Raw genomic sequence first — 20321 nt, forward strand, 5'->3', positions numbered from 1 at the left:
ACAAGTATAATTCTACGTTCACGTCGGACGCAATTCGAGCAGCAGAAGCAGCAAGTTTACATGCAAAGTCTGTGGTTGACGCGCATCCAGGTAGGGTGGGGCGATACGGCTTCAAATCAATATCTCGATAAATTGAGCACTTTTACCTCGATGATAAATGCACGATAAATCAGAAATAAAGGTATGTGCAGGAAATGTAACTGATCTATTTATAATTTATATGTTGAATAAATCAAGGTACGTATTATTTTAAATTAAATATTAAAGTCTTGTACCTAATCAATTTTAAACATTCAACAATGTCTTATTGAACAGGAGAAAAATGTTTCCTCTCTTGCAAACATTTTTGCGCAAAGGTAACGGAGCCTTTTGCAGATCTTTGAACTCAACAGCGGGGTTGTGCTGCAGGTGTTCGATTTATTACTTTGGCTAGTCCCGATAGTTTGCAGACAAACTTTGGATTTCGTGTTCTTTTGCTCAACATCTATGGCATAATTTTGCTGCCACCGAATTGAGTGTGCAGCATTTAAATTTGCAAACCCTCATTCAACTCAACTCTGACAACGCGACTGCTTCTCTGTATGCTCAGGTTGATCTCTGCTCTTCCTCGGCTTCACAGGATTAACTGGTAAAATTTAGTTTACAGCTGTGTTGGACACTTCTTCACAGGGCTCAACCGCCATTCCCCTTCTTTACGCTTCTGACTGGATGGGTGGGGTCACGTGATTACACACATGCTGCAATATCTTAAAGGGGAAGGAGATACCAACCACCAGAAAAACGGCAGAATTAAATTTATTTCTTTTACCGACATGAGAAAATTGTCGTCAGTTATTTTAGTTAATAAATGTAACATTAAAAATCCTGTTTATCGCCCAGCCCTACGTTAAGGTGCATCAAAAGGTCCTGCTGCGCAGGATGCATCTGAAGCAACGCCTAATGAGTTTCTAAGCATCTTAGGTGCATGACGCGCTTCACAAGCAGCGGGGGCTGGATTTAGAAAATGTAACTTTTGCTGCTCGACGCGCCACATCAACCGTCAGAGAGGCTGGGAGCTCGCAGGGAGACACAGCACGGCTGATGCAGATCGCTATGATCACTCCGCAAATTCTGTTCGCTTTTATTATTGTGGTACCCGCAGTTTGTATGATATACCTAAAAAAAATCTACTTCTACAGCGCACCACCGGTATGTGGGGGTCTGCGGCATTTTAAGGAAGGATGATCTTGATGAACTGACTGCACAGACAATGTTTTAAGGTCTGTTTTCTCACTTAAAAACATATTAAAACTACTTTTTACCCACTTATCACAGCAAATAAAGCAAAGCTGCCCTCTGCCATTGAACACAGGAGCAGCACAGGCATCAGATGCATCTGGACATTTATTCGACCTAAATGTGTACAAGCATCAGTAATGAGGTAGCAGGTGCTTTTTTTTTGCTGCCAACATTGTGTTTAGTATTAACGTAGCATTAAGCAAAAAGGGGAGTTGTGTCTTATGAATTTGCATCATAACTACGGTAATTATTATTTCAGTACAGTAATTATAGTCAACATGAAATTTGTGTGTGTATATATATATATATATATATATATATATATATATATATATAGGGATGGGACGATTTATGAAAACCGTCAGAATCGTTCGGTTCGACTGTCTCGGTTCGGTTCGCGTGTGTTTCGTTCGGTTCATGCGCTGCTCCTTTTTCTCATTGAGGAAGCGATTACACTCCAGAGCAGAAGGTGGCGGTACTGCGACCAAAGCCAACCGCCAGTAGTAAACAAGAAGAAGAAGAAGCGAAGCAGCTTAGCCAGGTGCAGCACGGGAAAAAATCAGTTGTTGTGGAGAATTGTGTCGGAATGGTGAGTGGGAAAGAACAGGCGTTGGAAGACGCGCCAGCAGCTCTTTATAGGTCTGCTGTATGGGGGCGCTTTGCATTTAGAGTGACCTACGATGACGGCGGAAAGAAAGTTGTGGATAAAAGTGCAACAGTGTGCAAGCATTGTGCAACACGTTTTGTTTATGCTAACAGCAACATGTCATTCCCCTCTGAGTTCCTTGGAGATGGTAGAGAGCATGTAACCTGACAACAGCCAGATGCATGTCTCGCTCCCATGCATCTGGCTGTTGTCAGGTTAGAGAGCATGCGCGAGATGATTAAATTCAAAGCAGCAATAGTAGCATACGGAAATGATCCAGGGTTTCCGTGGATCTTTTAAAATAATTACAATCCATTATTTTTGTGGGGATTTTTTCATTAATTTCATAATTTTTTATGGAATTTCGGTGTAACAATCAACATGTATCGAATCGAACCGAACCGTGGATTTTGTGAACCGTTCCACACCTATATATATATATATATATATATATATATATATATATATATATATATATATATATATATATATATATATATATACTCACCGGCCACTTTATTAGGTACACCCATCCAACTGCTAGTTGACACTTAATTTCTAAGCAGCCAATCACATGGCGGCAACTCAGTGCATTTAGGCATGTAGACATGGTCAAGACAATCTCCTGCAGTTCAAACCGAGCATCAGTATGGGGAAGAAAGGTGATTTGAGTGACTTTGAACGTGGCATGATTGTTGGTGCCAGAAGGGCTGGTCTGAGTATTTCAGAAACTGCTGATCTACTGGGATTTTCACGCACAACCATCTCTAGGGTTTACAGAGAATGGTCCGAAAAAGAAAAAAAAAATCCAGTGAGCGGCAGTTCTGTGGGCGGAAATGCCTTGTTGATGCCAGAGGTCAGAGGAGAATGGCCAGACTGGTTCGAGCTGATAGAAGGGCAACAGTGACTCAAATAACCACCCGTTACAACCAAGGTGGGCAGAAGAGCATCTCTGAAAGCACAGTACATCGAACTTTGAGGCAGATGGGCTACAGCAGCAGAAGACCACACCGGGTGCCACTCCTTTCAGCTAAGAACAGGAAACTGAGGCTACAATTTGCACAAGCTCATAGAAATTGGACAATAGAAGATTGGAAAAACGTTGCCTGGTCTGATGAGTCTCGATTTCTGCTGCGACATTCGGATGGTAGGGTCAGAATTTGGCGTCTACAACATGAAAGCATGGATCCATCCTGCCTTGTATCAACGGTTCAGGCTGGTGATGGTGGTGTCATGGTGTGGGGAATATTTTCTTGGCACTCTTTGGGCCCCTTGGTACCAATTGAGCATTGTTGCAATGCCACAGCCTACCTGACTATTGTTGCTGACCATGTCCATCCCTTTATGACCACAATGTACCCAACTTCTGATGGATACTTTCAGCAGGATAATGTGCCATGTCATAAAGCTGGAATCATCTCAGACTGGTTTCTTGAACATGACAATGAGTTCACTGTACTCAAATGGCCTCCACAGTCACCAGATCTCAATCCAATAGAGCATCTGTGGGATGTAGTGGAACGGGAGATTCGCATCATGGATGTGCAGCCTACAAATCTGCGGCAACTGTGTGATGCCATCATGTCAATATGGACCAAACTCCCTGAGGAATGCTTCCAGCACCTTGTTGAATCTATGCCACGAAGAATTGAGGCAGTTCTGAAGGCAAAAGGGGGTCCAACCCGTTACTAGCATGGCGTACCTAATAAAGTGGCCGGTGAGTGTATGTATGTATGTATGTATGTATATATATATATATATATATACATATATATATATATATATATATATATATATATATATAAACATACAGGTTTCTTAAACAAAAGGAAAAAATATTTACAGCAATAATAATTTATTTTCATTTTTCCCGAGGTAATACTTTATTGAATCCTCATTTATTGGACTTTGATATTGCTCTCTGCGTCATACCTGTGTTCTGTTGGCAGCTGGTTTTTTCCCTCCTTTTACTTTTCCTGGAATCTCCTTACCCCTCCTGAAAAGTAGGAAAAGAAACACATTAAAAGAAGGAACAGCTCAATCCAAACCCAGGAATATGTTCGGGAGATAAATGATCAGCACTGAGGAATAAAGCAGAATACCTGCTGTTGGGTTAATGGAAGTGATTTGATCTTCCAGCCACTTTGTACACCAGCAGTTTTTTTTTAATTACAAGATTTTGTGTGCATTGCTTAAACATTTTTTCCACTGACCACATGCATCCTTTTTGCTGTTTTAATAAATGCATTTTTTTAAAACAGTTTTCATTTTCAACGGAGGCATTTATATTACTCGTACTCATAACTGCGGGTGAAGAGTAAGACCAGTGCAAGTAATTTCAGTGCCTATTTGAAGAGTGAAAACAATTTCTTTAAAAAGGGACAGGATTTATAAATCAACAAATCATTATTCACATGGTCTGTGAAAAACAAACCTTGAAGGAATGCAGGCAGAATCTTGTAATTGAAATTAAATGAAAAAAAAACAACTAAAAAACGTTTAGAACTTCTAAAAGGAATTTAACTTTTAAAAGGAAATTCTTTGTGTTGTATTGTTACCACTGTCCTTTAGAGAACACTGCTACTCGGTCTTAAAATTTTAATTGAAAAAGCTTCCTGGATGGGAGATGAAATGTCTTCTAACTTGGAAACTAATTCCAATGGTTTGCTTTTTTTCCCTTGTATTTTTTTATTTATTTTTTTATTTCTTATTTTTTTAATTGATTTTTTATTTATTTGTATTCCTAATGCACCGTTTCCTCCTTGTTTGCACCTTCTTTATTACTATGCCAGGATGTGACCAGTGAATTTCTCCGCTGTGGGATCAATAAAGCTCATCTAATCTAATCTAAAAAACGTGCATCCCCAGATTGTGTTGCCAGATGCGGCAGTTGGTCGATGGTTAAGTGCTTTGGTCTATGTCCATTTGTTTGGATTTAATGATAGTTGATGCTGATTTCACAGCCGCTTCGTCTAGGCAGGACCCCCATCTGACAGACACGTTTAGCAGATATAACTAAAACTTGGCTTCATTTAAATAGGGTCTAATGTTAAATGAGATTTGTGCCAACAGCACCAAGTATTCAGTCAACAGAGAACCAAAATGCAATCAGACCCTAGGACTTAAACAATCTGATTAATGGATTACCTAAATAATCATTTTTTAGAAATAGTCTACTTAAGTACACAGACACTAACATTTTTCATTAGCAGAAACAGAAGAAATTATGTCAAACTTATTAAAAATGTAAACATTTCAATTTAAGAAGAAAAAATAATGTTTTTTTTTTATTAATATGCTCTATCCAGAATTCAAATTGCACACTTTTAGTTTCATCTGCTTTGAATTCTGTATAAAACCTAAAAAAAAAAAATTGGACAGATTAATTGATAAATGATTGATGGCTCTAACATACAAAGGATCTTTAAGTAAAATTATTTAATGCAGCACAACAATTTTCAGTCAAAAGTGCATCCAAATGAGGTTACCAACGAGTTTGGTACGTTAAGCAAGTGTGATTGCAGAGAAAAGTGTCGACAAACACACCAGTAGATCACAGCATATTTAAAACTCAGTAATATCAATAGGATAATCACAGATGAAACGTGTAAATGAGCTTTCAGACCAGGTTTCATCATGACTGAGGCTACCTCATTATGTTTATTCTAGGGCTGCAACAACGAATCGATAAAATTGATAAAAATCGACTTTTAAAAGCGTTGGCAACGAATTTCATCATCGATTAGTTGTGTCGCGCGATTAATGCGTCATCCGCCGCCGTCGTCATTGCCGTGGGGCGCCTCCCCCATCCCAACTCCGCTCCCGCAGGAGTCCCTCTCAGCGCTGCAGTCAGAGGATGTTTACCCTCAGCGTCCAGACTGCAAATGAAGCGCGCATGCGCCGGGATTGACGGCGCAAATTGATCACAATAATTAAAATAGCCTGCGCTTTGTAAAGCGAAAAAAGTCGTAACATGCAACTTTTGTAAAAACAAATGAACATGGCGCGGAATCACCGCTGTTATGATGCAGCACCTGAAAAGGAAACACGTTGGAGCCTTCGATGGCAGTGAAGAGAGCTGATCAGCAGGGTGAGCGACCATGTTTGTTTCATTTTAAAGTGAGGAAACGTAACGTTAGTTTCTCAGGTTGCTCATCTGATGCTTTCCTTACCGTGTTAGTAGGTTACAGACAGTAATAAGGTTGGCTACTTATTTTACTTTTAATTTCATTTGAATTAGCTTAAGCAGCGTTTATATTTACTTTATAAATAAATTAACTTGCAAATTATGAGGGCAAGACTTTTAAAGTTTAAATCTTCTGGCAAAGATAAAGTAAAGAAGATCCTGCAATTTATGGAAGTAAAGCAGAATAAAATCCAGCAAGATCAGTAATATGTCAATTAATTATATGCCACATTTCCATGTAAATATCTGTCTTTGGAGGATGTGTTTTTTAGCACCCCTAGTTCTCTCATTTTTATTCCAAATACAATTTATAATTTGAATCACAGGGCTATTTTTTATCTCTATGGTTCAGTATTTTCTCAAGCAGCAACTTTAACTGCTATACTTTCCTGTCTTAAAAGGCAGAACTCTTCTAGTCTAAAAAAAACTCATTTGTTGAAATGGGGGGGCCTATTGTTTGAGCCCTTTAGGGGCTTTTAAAAACAAAAATGTATTTTTTTGCGCTTTATGAAACAAAGTACCCTATATTTTGTGGATGTACAGCAACATTTCTCATGTAAGTTTGCGTAGTTTTAACACAAACATTTATTTTTCATATTGTACCAGTACAGTTAATGAGCAACCTGTACTTGTGTGCTTGTTTGTTCTGTCTAAAATGTTTATTTTGGAATAAAGAGGTTAGTATAAAAAATATTTTTTATCCGGTTCATCGATTATTTGAAAAAATAATCGGCCGATTCATCGATTTTTAAAATAATCGTTAGTTGCAGCCCTAGTTTATTCGTCCACTGCCATTCAATGTTCAATAAAACATTGATATTAGTAGAACTTTAAACTTTTTGGCCGGGAGATGCAACACTTGATGTGATTCACGGTTTCTGAAAAGGACTATTTCACTGTTTTTTTTAGAGGAACGTTAAATTTCATTGCAGTTGGGAAAACCAAACGATGAGGCCTGCCTTTCTTTAAAGTCTCTTATCTTGTGAGCGTAAGTTTGAAGTTTGATTCTGTAACGTTCTCACTAGGGCTGCAACAACGAATCGATAAAACCGATAAAAATCGACTTTTAAAAGCGTTGGCAACGAATTTCATCATCGATTAGTTGTGTCGCGCGATTAATGCGTCATCCGCCGCGCCGTCATCACTGCCTCTTGACTGAAAGAGGAAGAAAAAAAAATACGGCAGAGCGAGCCAGCGCCGCAGGTGCAGTGTTGCCAACTCAGCGACTTTTCAGACCCCTCCAGCGACTATTTTTCTAAAAAGCGACTAGCGGCAAATCTGGCGACTTTTTCCGGTGTCACTGGCGGCTTTTGGAGACTCTTACGTGAAAGCACGTATCGTTCCTACTCTGCCGTGGGGCGCCTCCCCCACCCCAACCGCGTTTTCCCACAGGAGTCCCTCTCAGCGCTGCAGTCAGAGCCTCAGCGTCCAGACTGCAAATGAAGCGCGCATGCACCGGGATTGACGGCGCAAATTGATCACAATAATTAAAATAGCCTGCGCTTTGTAAAGTGAAAAAAGTCGTAACATGCAACTTTTGTCAAAAGAAATTAACATGTCACGGAACCACCATGATTGTTTGGTTTTAAAGTGGGGAAAGGTAACGTTAGTTTCTCAGGTAGCTCATCTGATGCTTTCCTTACCTTGTTAGTAGGTTACAGACAGTGATAAGGTTGGCTACTTATTTTACTTTTAATTTCATTTGAATTAGCTTAAGCAGCGTTTACATTTACTTTATAAATAAATTAACTTGCAAATTATGAGGGCAAGGCTTTTAAAGTTTAAATCTTCTGGCAAAGATAAAGTAAAGATCCTGCACTTTATGGAAGTAAAGCAGAATAAAATCCAGCAAGATCAGTAATATGTCAATTAATTATATGCCACATTCCCATGTAAATATCTGTCTTTGGAGGATGTGTTTTTTAACACCCCTAGTTCTCTCATTTTTATTCCAAATACAATTTATAATTTGAATCACAGGGCTATTTTTATCTCTATGGTTAAGTATTTTCTCAAGCAGCAACTTTAACTGCTATACTTTCCTGTCTTAAAAGGCAGAACTCTTCTAGTCTAAAAAAACGTATTTGTTGAAATGGGGGGACCTATTGTTTGAACCCCTTAGGGGCTTTTAAAAACAAAAATGTCTTTTTTTGCGCTTTATGAAACAAAGTAGCCTATATTTTGTGGATGTACAGCTACATTTCTCATGTAAGTTTGCGTAGTTTTAACACAAACATTTATTTTTCATATTGCACCAGTACAGTTAATGAGCAACCTGTACTTGTGTGCTTGTTTGTTCTGTCTAAAATATTTATTTTGGAATAAAGAGGTTAGTATAAAAAATATTTTTTATCCGGTTCATCGATTAATCGAAAAAATAATCGGCGGACTCATCGATTTTTAAAATAATCGTTAGTTGTAGCCCTAGTTTATTCGTCCACTGCCATTCAATGTTCAATAAAACATTGATATTAGTAGAACTTTAAACTTTTTGGCCAGGAGATGCAACACTGGATGTGATTCACGGTTTCTGAAAAGGACTATTTCACTGTTTTGTTTAGAGGAACGTTAAATTTCATTGCAGTTGGGAAAACCAAACGATGAGGCCTGCCTTTCTTTAAAGTCTCTTATCTTGTGAGCGTAAGTTTGAAGTTTGATTCTGTAACGTTCTCACATGTGTAAAACGGATATCACTTAAAACAAATCAGCAAAGGCTTAAAAAAGGCCATCAAAACATGTTGATCTGTCAGATATCAGTAAAATACACCATGCCTCTGGTTAACATGTCTTAAAATTTCTCTTACAAAGGAAATAAGATCATCTACAAATAAAAATGTGGATCGTTCCACTAACCATGACCGGTTTCCTTAAAACTACACGTTTCTTTGTATACTGTCTACTTTCAAATGACATCTGAGATTCTTTGTCTTCTAATATTACAAGTGTGCAGTCAGATTTTGGCTGCGAGTGTTAATCTTGACTTTACTCACCCTTTTCCTGCTCCCACTGAGACCACCTGCATGTTAAAACCCCCTCTGCCACGGAGAGGCTTGTTTCCAGCCCACTGGCCGACCACCATGCCAGCTATCTCCAGTTTTCCTCCCTGAGGGGGAATGGATTGAATGCCTGGAGGGAGGGAGCGAGTGAGAGAGAGAGAGAGAGAGAGAGAGAGAGAGAGAGAGAGAGAGAGAGGAAAAAGCTCATTAGAGTCAGACCTGCCCAATAACACAAACCTCACACAGAACAAAACTATCAACTACACAGCTTTAATTAACTTCCTTTTTTAATATAAGTTAGGATATATATAATTTTTCTAAGGGTAATGGAAATATAAAGAATTTATTAAGACTCATGTTATTACATTTTATAAAGATTTAAAGCAAAACAAAAAAAACATGGTCAAAGATTAAACTTTTTTTATACCTGGGGTAATTTTTCTAAATTAGTGCAAAAACTATCCTTTCATTTCAAAGGTAAACAACATCAGCACTCCATTACTGTTAGAGGAAAATAAAATGGCAAATAATAATTATCTAAACAAGCTACTTGAACAATATCAGCTTTTCCAGAAGTTGTTAATGCTTCTTGATCTCTTATTGTCACTTCGTCCGATCTGAAATAGGCTTTTGTTAAATTTTTACTGCCCTGGTTCCTCACACTGTAAAAGGTTACTTCTTAGTTTCTTATCTTAGTCACCTTTTCATGCAAAACAGTCAAACTTATGTCATTTTTATCATCCTCTGCCAGTATAACAAAAAAAAGTGAACTAATCACCGATTCATTACGACCCACACAGCAAAATAAACAAAATAAAAGCCTCAGAACGACTGCCAAGAATACTCACAACAAATGTGCACCAGTGCAAATCTGTGACATTTGTTTTGCCAAGTTTATCAAACTCCTCCAAAAATAACATTTATGAAATATTTGCTTTAAAAAAAAAAAAAAAACTTAAAATTACATAAACCCCTGAATGTCAGCCAGTGACAAACACCATAATCCCTGACACTGGTCTGTACTGAAATACTGTAATTAAATTTCAAATCATTGTAACTCAATAAAAATACCTTGATATATAAAGTTATTGCCCAGCTTTTAGCTTTACAGCAATTATAACAAATTATGAAACTACTTGATGTAAGATGATGAATAAAACGTTCAGGTTTATTCATCATCTTACATCAAGTAGTTTCATTTGTCCTTTTCACACAAAGTGTTCAAACTGCCTGGAGCTGAATACCTGGGAAAGCTCTGGGTCTGTGCTGGCCGGGGTGATGTGGATGATGCGGGTGATGTGGGGGCATGCCACCCATGGGGCGAGGTGGGTAGAGAGGCATTGGGTAGAAAGGGGGCACCATGGCAGGGGGCAGGAAGGCAGGAGGTGGAAGAGGAGGGGGAGGGGGAGGAGGACGAGAGAGGTTGATGCCCTCGAGGATCGCCTGGCGCATCTTCTCAACCTTCGACACCAACTCCTCCTGCGACACGGAAAAATATGAAGTTAGATCCCCTTTCTTTTTCACCGTATTTGCTTTATCTCTACAGATCTCAGCTCATTCTCCGGTGCCTTCTCTGGGGGGTTTTAAATAAGCTTTGCAGAGCAAAATTCAAAAACTAAGGAAAAACGACCGGTCCAAAACAATTTATGACATTATGAAGCTGTATTATTGCTCTGCCTACCATCTGTGGGAAACTGGGCCTCAGACTAAAGCTATAAATAGATTTCCTGCGGTGACCCCTTCAAACTTCCAGCGTGTTTTATTCAACATTTATTTCTCAGCACGTCAGTTTTACCATCTGCTGTAACAAGTAGCTGCCTCTGCCTCATACCTGCCCCTCGCACATGTCCAGCAGGGCGGCACGGTCGCGGGCGGCCCGGGCCAGTTTGCTCTGGAACAGCTTGCCGTCGAAGAAGCCCCAGGGGCAGCAGTGTTCCCATGGCAACGGCTGGCCGCAGACATCATTGATGAATAGCGCCGTGTCAACGCCAGCCATAAAGAGAGCAGCCAGCTGCACGCCGCGGACGTCCACCTTCTCCACCTGACAGACGACAGACACACACAACCAAAAAGGCGCCTTTTTCAAACTGGAAACAAAAGAAAGCGGCTCAGACGTACAAGGAGTTGAGGCATGCAGTTGTAAAAGCATGGTACGCTTCAGAAACTAAGGCATGTACTTCAACATGAACAATCGGCGAAAAATGAAGAAAGCTTCACTGAATATTCCAGCAATGAAACTTTAGAAACTGTTTATTTTAAACAGGTTTCCATGGGAACAGGTTACTTGTATTTTTCATAAAGGATTTGCTTCACACAACAGAACTGCAGATGGGATGGATGGTGCAGAACAGGCTTGCAATCTGACGTGATTCCCCACCTTGAGCTCCTGCAGCTGGTCGGGCTCATAGAGCTGGCTGGAAACAGCTTGGGCCAGGAAGGCATCGAGCTCGTGTCTCTGAAGGATCCGTCCACCAGGCCACTGCATCATATACCTGAGAGGAGAAGAACACAGAACTGAGATCAAAGAGCAGAAGGACAAAACTACCGCTGGATTAGGCAACAGATGAACTGGTATTGTTGGTGATGTCCCAATCAGCAGAATGTGGGGGTGAGTCCCTACATTGTTTATGAAAAAAAAAAATCTTTCCGGCCTTCGTTCAAAAGGTGTTTAAATAAATCCCACAATTGTGAATGTCACCAATAATTATGCTGCCAACAGATCACCCACCTAAGGACCGCAGACCTGCCTGCCTCTGATTATTCTCTTTGTGCAACTTATCAATTTATTTAGACAGAATTGTTTCTATGATCTCTATTTTGAGTTCATCAGTTGGGTCACGTAATTAACTTCATCGCAAATTTCTCCTTGAGCCTTCTGATTTGGTCCTTGGTCTTGGTGATGCTATTTTCTTATTTTCTAATGAACCTTTGAGGCTTAAACAGAACAGCTGGATTCATAATGAGCTTAAATACAAAAACACATGTTTTTAGGATTAACAGAGTAAAGAGTCTTGATAGGAAGAAAGCAGATTTTTCAGGTTTATTCAAGACTATTGCCTGTAAACCTCTGAAAATACATGCAACTCTGCTGCTGTTTCAATTACTAGAAAGAACAAATTAACTGCCATTACTTTTGACTTGGAGCATTAAATAGACCAGCGTTGTCTTACATAGAAGGAGTTTTACATCCTTAGGATCTCCCTGAGGTCCTGAGATCAGGTCTGGCTGTCATACACAGATGATGCACAGGGGAGGGGAGAGAAGTTTCTAAATATGGCCCAAGACTCCAGAAGTCTGGACCCCTCGACCTGAGATCTACCTTTATAGTCTTAAATGCTTTTATGGAATTTGCCTTATTTTAAAGACTCGTTTTTCCCTCTAAATTTCTCGGTAAAAATAAACTTCCTTATTCAGCTATAATTTTAATAATATTAATCAACAGAGTTATGGGTGTGACAAACACATGGAATTTTCTAGTTTCATAGAAATCCTACTTCTGTTAGGCCGATACCAGAAATAAAACAAATATTTTCTAACTGATCCTTGGAAAATTTTATGTCCTGAACAATTCACATAAGTTTTAATTATTCTGAGTAAATCAAAAAGAGAACCCTGAACAGGTCTCTGGCGTGTGGTAGAACACGCCACCAAGCGAGGGCAGTTACCTGAGCACGCAGCACATGAGCAGCAGGTGTTGGGGCACTTGTGCTGGGTTTAGAAGTGCTGGGCAGTCGGAGCGCAGACACGCCAGAAAGGCTCTGGTTCTCCTTGAGCGGTCCTCGCTGGCACGGCCCAGCCAGAGCCGGCGCAGGTTCGGGCAGGTCCACTCTCTGAAACACAGAGCTGGAACCAGCTCAGGCGTCAGGGCTGACTTGGCCTTGCCGCTGCTCCACTCTTTGATGATCACTGGAGGAACTGGAACGCACAGAGAAGAGACGGAGCATTGATAGAAGAAGTAGAAATCTCATTTTAAGATCAAAAGCCTCTCGTAAAGGACGAGGTTCAGGCTTTAGGGATTTCTAGGGCAGTTATGAACTATTGGCTTGAGCAGTGCACTTGTGCTCTGAGAAGGTTACAAACACCCAGTTGGATCCCCACAGCCTCCACTTTGGGTTCCTGAGTAAGGACCTTAACCCTGGTTGCTCCCTGGGTGCCACACAAAGGCAGCCCACTGCTCCCCAAGGGGATGGGTTTAATGCAGAGAACAAATTTCCCCATTGTGAGGCAATAAAGGGAGTTACATTTTTTTTTTTACACAACATGCTAAAGAAAAGCAAGGAGTGGGTGCTGTTCTTATTAATGGCAGGTAAATTATATTTCTAAGATATTTAGGAACAAGTCTACTGATCACAACATCATGGAAAACTGAGGGAAGAGAGAAATATTAGTAAAAGTTCAGATGTTAGACAGGGGAATGTAAATAAACCTGTGCAGGCAATGATCTCAACAAGAAAGATGAGACTCTAACAACATCATTAGAGTTGGAGGGTTAACATGGATCCCAATCACAGGACCCACCTTCTAAGGGAGTCCTCTTGCGGAGGGCGAGTCTCTCCAGGCGGCGGTGCGTTTCAGCCAGACTAAAAAGGACGCCGTATGCGTACTGTCTGGCAGCTCGGAACAGCAGGGAGGCAGGAGGCAGCTCGGAGTTACACTCGTCCTCTATACACACTGGCATTTTCATCTCTCCCTGAGGGATGAGCAAATCCAAAAATCAGTTCAAGAAAACCATCATTCCGGTCAAATAATGCCGCCATCACAGAAGTTGGCTTCACAAATGAACCATGGTTGTCAGTATCAGGCATAGACAGGCTTCTTTTGTCTGTAATAATCCACAAGACAAAACAAAAAAAATGCATCTTCCATAAAGTAACTACTCATGAGGGGCGTTATCCTTCAAAAACTGTTTTTTTCCCCAGTCAAACCATCGGAAACTATAGAAGCACTCAGAGCGTAGAACTCCACCAAGCAGCAAATTTGGCCCTATACACCCACCTATAGCTTAAACTCATAGACAACTGGATCATGACCAAATTTTAATGAATTGTTCTTTGGCATGAGGCATACCTCAGGTAAAAAATTCCTTAATATCCATTCAGACCTTTTCAAGTAAGGTAAGGAAACAAACAATAGATGAAAACATAACCTCCTCAGTGGAGATAAGCCTTTTCTGACAAAATATACAATTTCCAGGTTACTTCTTGTTATGTTGGGTGTATTTGTTTTCAGCTCTGTAGTAGCTTTTTATCACAACAAAATTAGATTTTACCAGTTAAACTAGTTGTCCTGTATGCCCACTTTCTCTTCTCCCAATACATACATTCTGACACAGCTATGGTTTTGAAAATCATTGCCATTAGGTGAGAGCCTATGAGAAAAATTTCAAAACAATGGATGGGACTCTCCTCACTGGCCTATGCTGCTTTACTGAGAGATATTGGCTCACATTGTGGGTTATTAGATACTTTCTTTTGTCACTTTCATAAAAAGAAAAAAATGGTTATCCTTAAAAATACATTTGTGTTCTTTACGGTCTAATAAACAGTAAAATACATGCAACAGCTACGCCTACAGCAGCAGCATACCTTATTTTTTTATGTAAAGTTTTGCATGTTTTCAACGACAGAAACAACTGCACTACATTACACAGGCATGCAAAGACAGCGACATCTACAAGACTTTTTTTATGAGAGAAGAATTTAAAAAGAAAACTTAACATGATTGAACCTCTGTGGTTTAGGCTTTGTAACAGTCAGTGTTTGAGCCATTTAAAACCAGAATCTAGAAGGCCTGTACTTTAAAATGCATCCACTTGCAAGCATATAAGATGTACTTTTAATAGCATTTCATCCAACTTTTGTGCAACGCTAAAATGGACATAACCAAGAGCTTTAACTTAGATCAGAGAGCATCAGGGCTGCTCAGCATCTTACAAAAAGCAGTCCTTGGATGGTTGTTCGCTTAATCTTTCCTTTCACAATTAACTTGTCTCCTGAAAGGTTTGTGGCCTCTGCCTCACAGCCACAACTTAAAAAATATGTGAGACTTTGGAAGGAAAAAAAGGAGAGAATAATATAAACATTTTTTGTGAAGATTGCAAAGAGGAGGGTACACTGATAAGCTGTGATCAAAAGACGAAACCAAATACAGTGTCTTGTTTCTGCTCTCAAAGACTCTCAGGGGTTAAAAACAAATCAGCTTATCTTTGGAACATGCTTAAACATTCATTATAGTATTTACCTTGGTCAAAATGTGGTAAATCTGGGGGTACATCAGCCCTCTTCTGTGTCTGTGTTCGGCTACACGAAGAACCTCAGCACTGACCTGAAGCAAGAAGCAACAGAGGAACTGAAAAAGCGGATTCTCTGAAACCAGAGCGCTCAGCGGGCGGGTTTGGCGGCGATTCAAAAGCTCAACACCCACTAAGGTCAGCTGGATTTCTTTCTCTCACCTGAGGCAGTGGGGGTGTGGTTATGTCCATGTGACTCCGCGTCGCCATCGACAACAGTGACGGAATGTTCGACCCGCTCCCGTTGCCTTGAGAACCGTCTCCAGAAGCCGGGGCCCCTCTCCCGGCCGGGTCCTCCCACCGAGAGGACTTGTCTGTCAGATGACTATAAAGACAAAAGAGCACAGCAGTGTTTGAATTAAACACCTGCAGAAGTTTTTTTTTTTTTTTTTTTTTGTGAAAGAACATTTCATTCAACATAGAGACTGAAAAACATCTCTTAAACTTAATTTATATTACCACTTTTCAAAGAAACATAAAAGTATTGGTTTGGCTGCTTGTGAAACAAGTAAAGGCATATTTACTTAGCATTACTGTCATTGGGTTCATCTCCATCTGATGATGAGGAAGGAGAGGGGGAGGGACCAGACTGAGTGCTGGTGTGATGGTTGGGCAGCCGATTTCCACCCTGTGTGGAATCGTACGGGGCCGACCAATCGGCGAAGCCCATCTTGCCTGTCAGTGAGTCGTTGCAGTCTTGGGCCGGCTGCTGAGGTGGGTGAAAGAGGGGTGCAGAGGGAGGTCCGTATGGAGCGTTCTGATACGGCGGCTTAAACCCTGGGCCCTGCGGCGGAGGAAACTGGAAAAGGCCAGAAGAAACAAATTAGGGCCTACTTACAGCAACACAAAGAAATTAAAAACGTGACAACAAAATAAATAAGTATATACAGGGGTTGACGTTTCAGGGAAGTGGCTTTCCCATTTCATTTGCCCAGAAACAATTTTTACTTGCCCAGTATGGGCAAGTAAATGTTTGATAATGTAATGTAACTTTAATAATGTAATGTTTGATAAATATAGTTCCTAATATTCATTTTTCTATATATATCAATGAGACATGTTTTTTTTTTCTAAATGTTTTTTTGTAATTCAGTAAGTTTACAGGTTCCTGGTGTGTATATGCATGCGTCAGATAATGAACTCAAGCCTACATTACCGTGTTAACATGCTTTTCAATCCTTCCTGCACATTCTTTTTAAACTAAACTTTGCTTTAAGCTGTTGTGTGCTTGGAAAATATAAATTGTAAAGTTAAAAATCTAAAAACAACTTGACAGGTTAAATGCACCACTCCAATGTCTAAGAGAAAAAAAGGTAATGAAAATTTTTTAATGTATGACCACTGTACAGAAGACTGCCATATGATAGAAATAATTACACTGTGCGCATACAATTATTATTATTATTTTCATAATCCCTGACTGATCATTTTTAATCTAGCGTGTATTATAGTATAGATTAAATTCATCACCCAGCTGCTGCTCTGCAGAATTCTCTCCCCAAGGAGAGAAAAATCACGCCATCTAGCGGAAAATCATGCAGCTTTTTCAAATCACGGAGAATGTGTACAAAACAACAAAGGTGGCGCCGACAAAGCTTGTGGGTCGTTTTCAGCGAATTTCGGTGATTTTAAAGCAATTTTGAGTGATAAATAATTTTTTTGGCCATCATTGCCCGGCGTAGCCTGGGTGCCATTCCGAACTTAGTCCCGCCCACAAGGTTTGAGGTCGGGAAGTTCGGTCTGGCATTGCTCCATAGTAGCGCGAGTATTATCGCCCACTCTCTGGCGATCCAATCAAATTGTCAGGGCGGGCTTTATACGATGATGGACAGTTGATCAACAGTGACGCAATCAACCACGTGACCAAAGCGCGCATGGGTGACAACAACAATGGCTGCCGCTGGAGAGTTTAGGTGAGTAGATTCTGCTATAAGGTCTGTTCTAGAAGATATCGACAGCAAATTAATTTTAAAAGGGGAACAGAGAAACACGATCAAGGCTCATCTTCTTATTCTAGGCGTGCAACTGCACGCTTTGATTTTTGTTGACAACAACTGTGCCTGGCTTAACATACGTCACGCACTCCGTTGCTCTTATTGGTTGTAGGTCTATCTAATTGAGTGCAGAAGAGGCATTTATTTTCCTGGTTCGTTCAAAACACGCCCCATAATCACAGCTCTACGGAGCAGTATCAGACTCATATTCTGACTAGAATTGAGTAGGACTACGTCAGGCTATGCCCGGCGGGCAAATGCAATGAAATTTGTTCTCTCCCGACAATAAAAACTACTTGCCCCAGGCGATAGGGCAATGTTTGACATCGAGCACTGATATATAGGACGGACACTTATCAGGAAAGAGGCATCAACCTACCTGATTTTTTCCAAGTGGGATCGGTCCCATGTGGCCAGGTGGTCCCCCAAATGGAATGGGTCCAAACCCAGGTACTGAGCACAAAGAGGCAATGATATAAGGATAATTACATGCAGAAATTAGAATTCAGATGGTTCATACAAAAACATCCCGTCCCAATGGTTAAACAGCTGATCACTCACAGATGAAAGGGGAGGGCCCCATGTTGGGTGAGCGTGGTTTAGATGCAGCTGAGAAGTAATCCACAGCTTTCTTGAAGCGCTCCACTTTGTCTTCCATTCGTGACTGAAAACAGAACAGAGAAGATGACAGCTGCAGCATTCAGGCACAGAATCAAGGTCTTATATGAACAATGGATCTACGTTTTAAACCATTCAGTCTTTTTCAATTCCAAATGATTCGGACAGCATTAACTTTCTAAATGCACAGCCTTATCTTACATCATTGTCCTAAAGAATCGTAAAAATAGACACATGCATACCATAAAACTGCACAATTTAGGACTTAAGCTAAATAGTGTTGTTTCTTTTAAATAGCACTTCCTGATTAGCTTTACATGAACAAAACTGGGGATTTATTTAGTTATAAATATCTGCGGAGAGATGTCCAATCTTGGTCGCATTGTCTGCATGCATCCTACTCACATTGTTCTGATTCAGAACAGCTCAGTTGTTCAGTTAATATCCTTCAAACGCAACAGAAGCTGGTTGGCTAAATGTCTCAAAGGATTAATCAGATCAATCAGTTACTGAAACTATTATGGTAATTGAATCGTTACCTGAAGTAACAGTACACAGACCTTTTACGCATGCCAGTGGCAAAAAACAAAACAAAACCCCATTTAGAACTACAAACAAGCAACTGTACCTAACAAAGTAGCAGGTGACTATAAATTATTTAACCATTTTTAAATGATTGTCAATTTCATACATGTATTTATTTAATTGCTGTGAAATAAGAAATGTTTATGTGAGAAACTCAAAATCACAGGTCAGCTGCAGCAAAAAGGGGCAAAATGACCAGAGAGCTCTGTCTGTGAGTTTTAAATAGTCCTACATCTTGGTTAATTGAGCCTCTTGATGACATGTCTCTCGTTCACCAGCGTGAACTAGTCTGCCCGTCTTTAACATGGCTGAAGTTACCCCTCAATAACCAACTACCGCCTCTTAGCACTAAATCTGCTCTCAACACACAGCCAGCTCTCTAGCTAACAGCAACCATGCAGCCTGATAAAAACCTGCTGGGTTCTAAACAATAGACGCTACCAACACCTTAATGTTTAAACAAACAATTCTTGTTACTACAAGAAGCTCAGACTACAGAGATGACTGTCAACTGGAGGGTGGAGGATGTAGGAGAGCTCTTTTGAAGGAGAACTGATTCTCTACCAGTATTTCTACCTGTGATTTTTACTTTTATTCATGCAGGAGTTGCACCTGTAGTCTAGGTTTACTGATTGTACAATTAAATAATAATGTGTAATTTAACAAATTTAAGACCTCAATACTGACCATAAAACCAAACCCACATAAAACCTGTAAACATTGTTCAGTCTGTTCACCTGTCCAGTTTTCCTTTAAATTTCCTAAAAGCAAAGCCTGATACTAATGATGATTATCAAAGCAAACATTTTTATAAACCAGCATATTAACTTTTTTTTTTTGCCAAACCCTGCTGCTGATTCACACTGAATTAGCAGATCTTCCAATAAAGACTTTAATCACGCCGTGCGGTGCAGCGGAAAAACACATTACTAAACCCGAACCGCGGCCTGTGGAAATCCCCAATAAGTCAATGAAAGCGTCATGGAGGAGTCACATGACATTCAAACACTTTATAGGTCATTCTAGCTGATTCTCACTACCAACAACCTGTCGTGATTAAACTGTGGAGTAATCCTTTAAAGCATGGGAATTGCTTCTCTAATTTTTAGGCTATAAATGCAGTGTCTGGACAAGTGAATATGCTGACCTAGTTTTGTTTTTTAAGTGATCAAATATAAGCTTAATCAGTTAATTCAGTATAAATACTTGTCATGCAAAGGTATGTAAACCCACTCTGCTATGTTCACACCCCAGCCTCCAGTGGCTCCGGCTTACCTGTGACTGTTTGAAGACATCTCTAGCGATGGAGTCGAGGTTTCCTAGGTCTTTGATGGAGGAGACGTATTCAGAAACGGCTTTGATCACCACCTCACAGGGCGGCAGCACCAACTGATGGGCTCGCACCTGAAACACCAGCAAAGCGTTCACACCGACAGAGGAACTACGTTAGTCCAATATGTGCTTATAGTGCATGTGCAGAGATATTTTTCTCTTTATAATCAGGACACCATTTAAAAATAATGGAATGAAAAAAAATTAGAAGCAATAGAAGTATGAGTTTATTTAACAACTAACTAAATTAAAACCTAAATTTTAACATTCAAATGAGCTTCATTCATGTTTCATTCATTCACACGTGTTAGTTTTGCATAAAACCATGTAGCAGTGCCATTTATCAAAATGCCAGGAGTGTTAAACAAAACATGAACGAGGCCAGAGAAAAGTCGAC

The 20321-nt window shown here is 40.0% G+C and overlaps 1 protein-coding gene across 1 annotated transcript in view; it reads right to left on the minus strand.

Moving 5' to 3' along the window:
• fam120c (family with sequence similarity 120C) overlaps window positions 1–20321 on the minus strand; it is a 34955-nt gene that overhangs the window by 6138 nt on the left and 8496 nt on the right. Inside the window, exons 4-16 of the mRNA XM_038309256.1 lie at window positions 19868–19996; window positions 17951–18053; window positions 17769–17842; window positions 15920–16194; window positions 15558–15720; window positions 15347–15430; window positions 13625–13796; window positions 12772–13021; window positions 11484–11598; window positions 10938–11147; window positions 10351–10585; window positions 9101–9236; window positions 3857–3920 (exon numbers count right to left, since the gene is read on the minus strand). Of these exons, the coding sequence (XP_038165184.1) occupies window positions 3857–3920; window positions 9101–9236; window positions 10351–10585; window positions 10938–11147; window positions 11484–11598; window positions 12772–13021; window positions 13625–13796; window positions 15347–15430; window positions 15558–15720; window positions 15920–16194; window positions 17769–17842; window positions 17951–18053; window positions 19868–19996 (2010 nt within the window). The remainder of the gene's footprint in view (window positions 1–3856; window positions 3921–9100; window positions 9237–10350; window positions 10586–10937; window positions 11148–11483; window positions 11599–12771; window positions 13022–13624; window positions 13797–15346; window positions 15431–15557; window positions 15721–15919; window positions 16195–17768; window positions 17843–17950; window positions 18054–19867; window positions 19997–20321) is intronic.

Source organism: Cyprinodon tularosa, unplaced genomic scaffold (genome assembly GCF_016077235.1).
Source record: "Cyprinodon tularosa strain WSP-4 unplaced genomic scaffold, ASM1607723v1 ctg66, whole genome shotgun sequence".
In the NCBI taxonomy this organism is placed as follows: domain Eukaryota; kingdom Metazoa; phylum Chordata; class Actinopteri; order Cyprinodontiformes; family Cyprinodontidae; genus Cyprinodon; species Cyprinodon tularosa.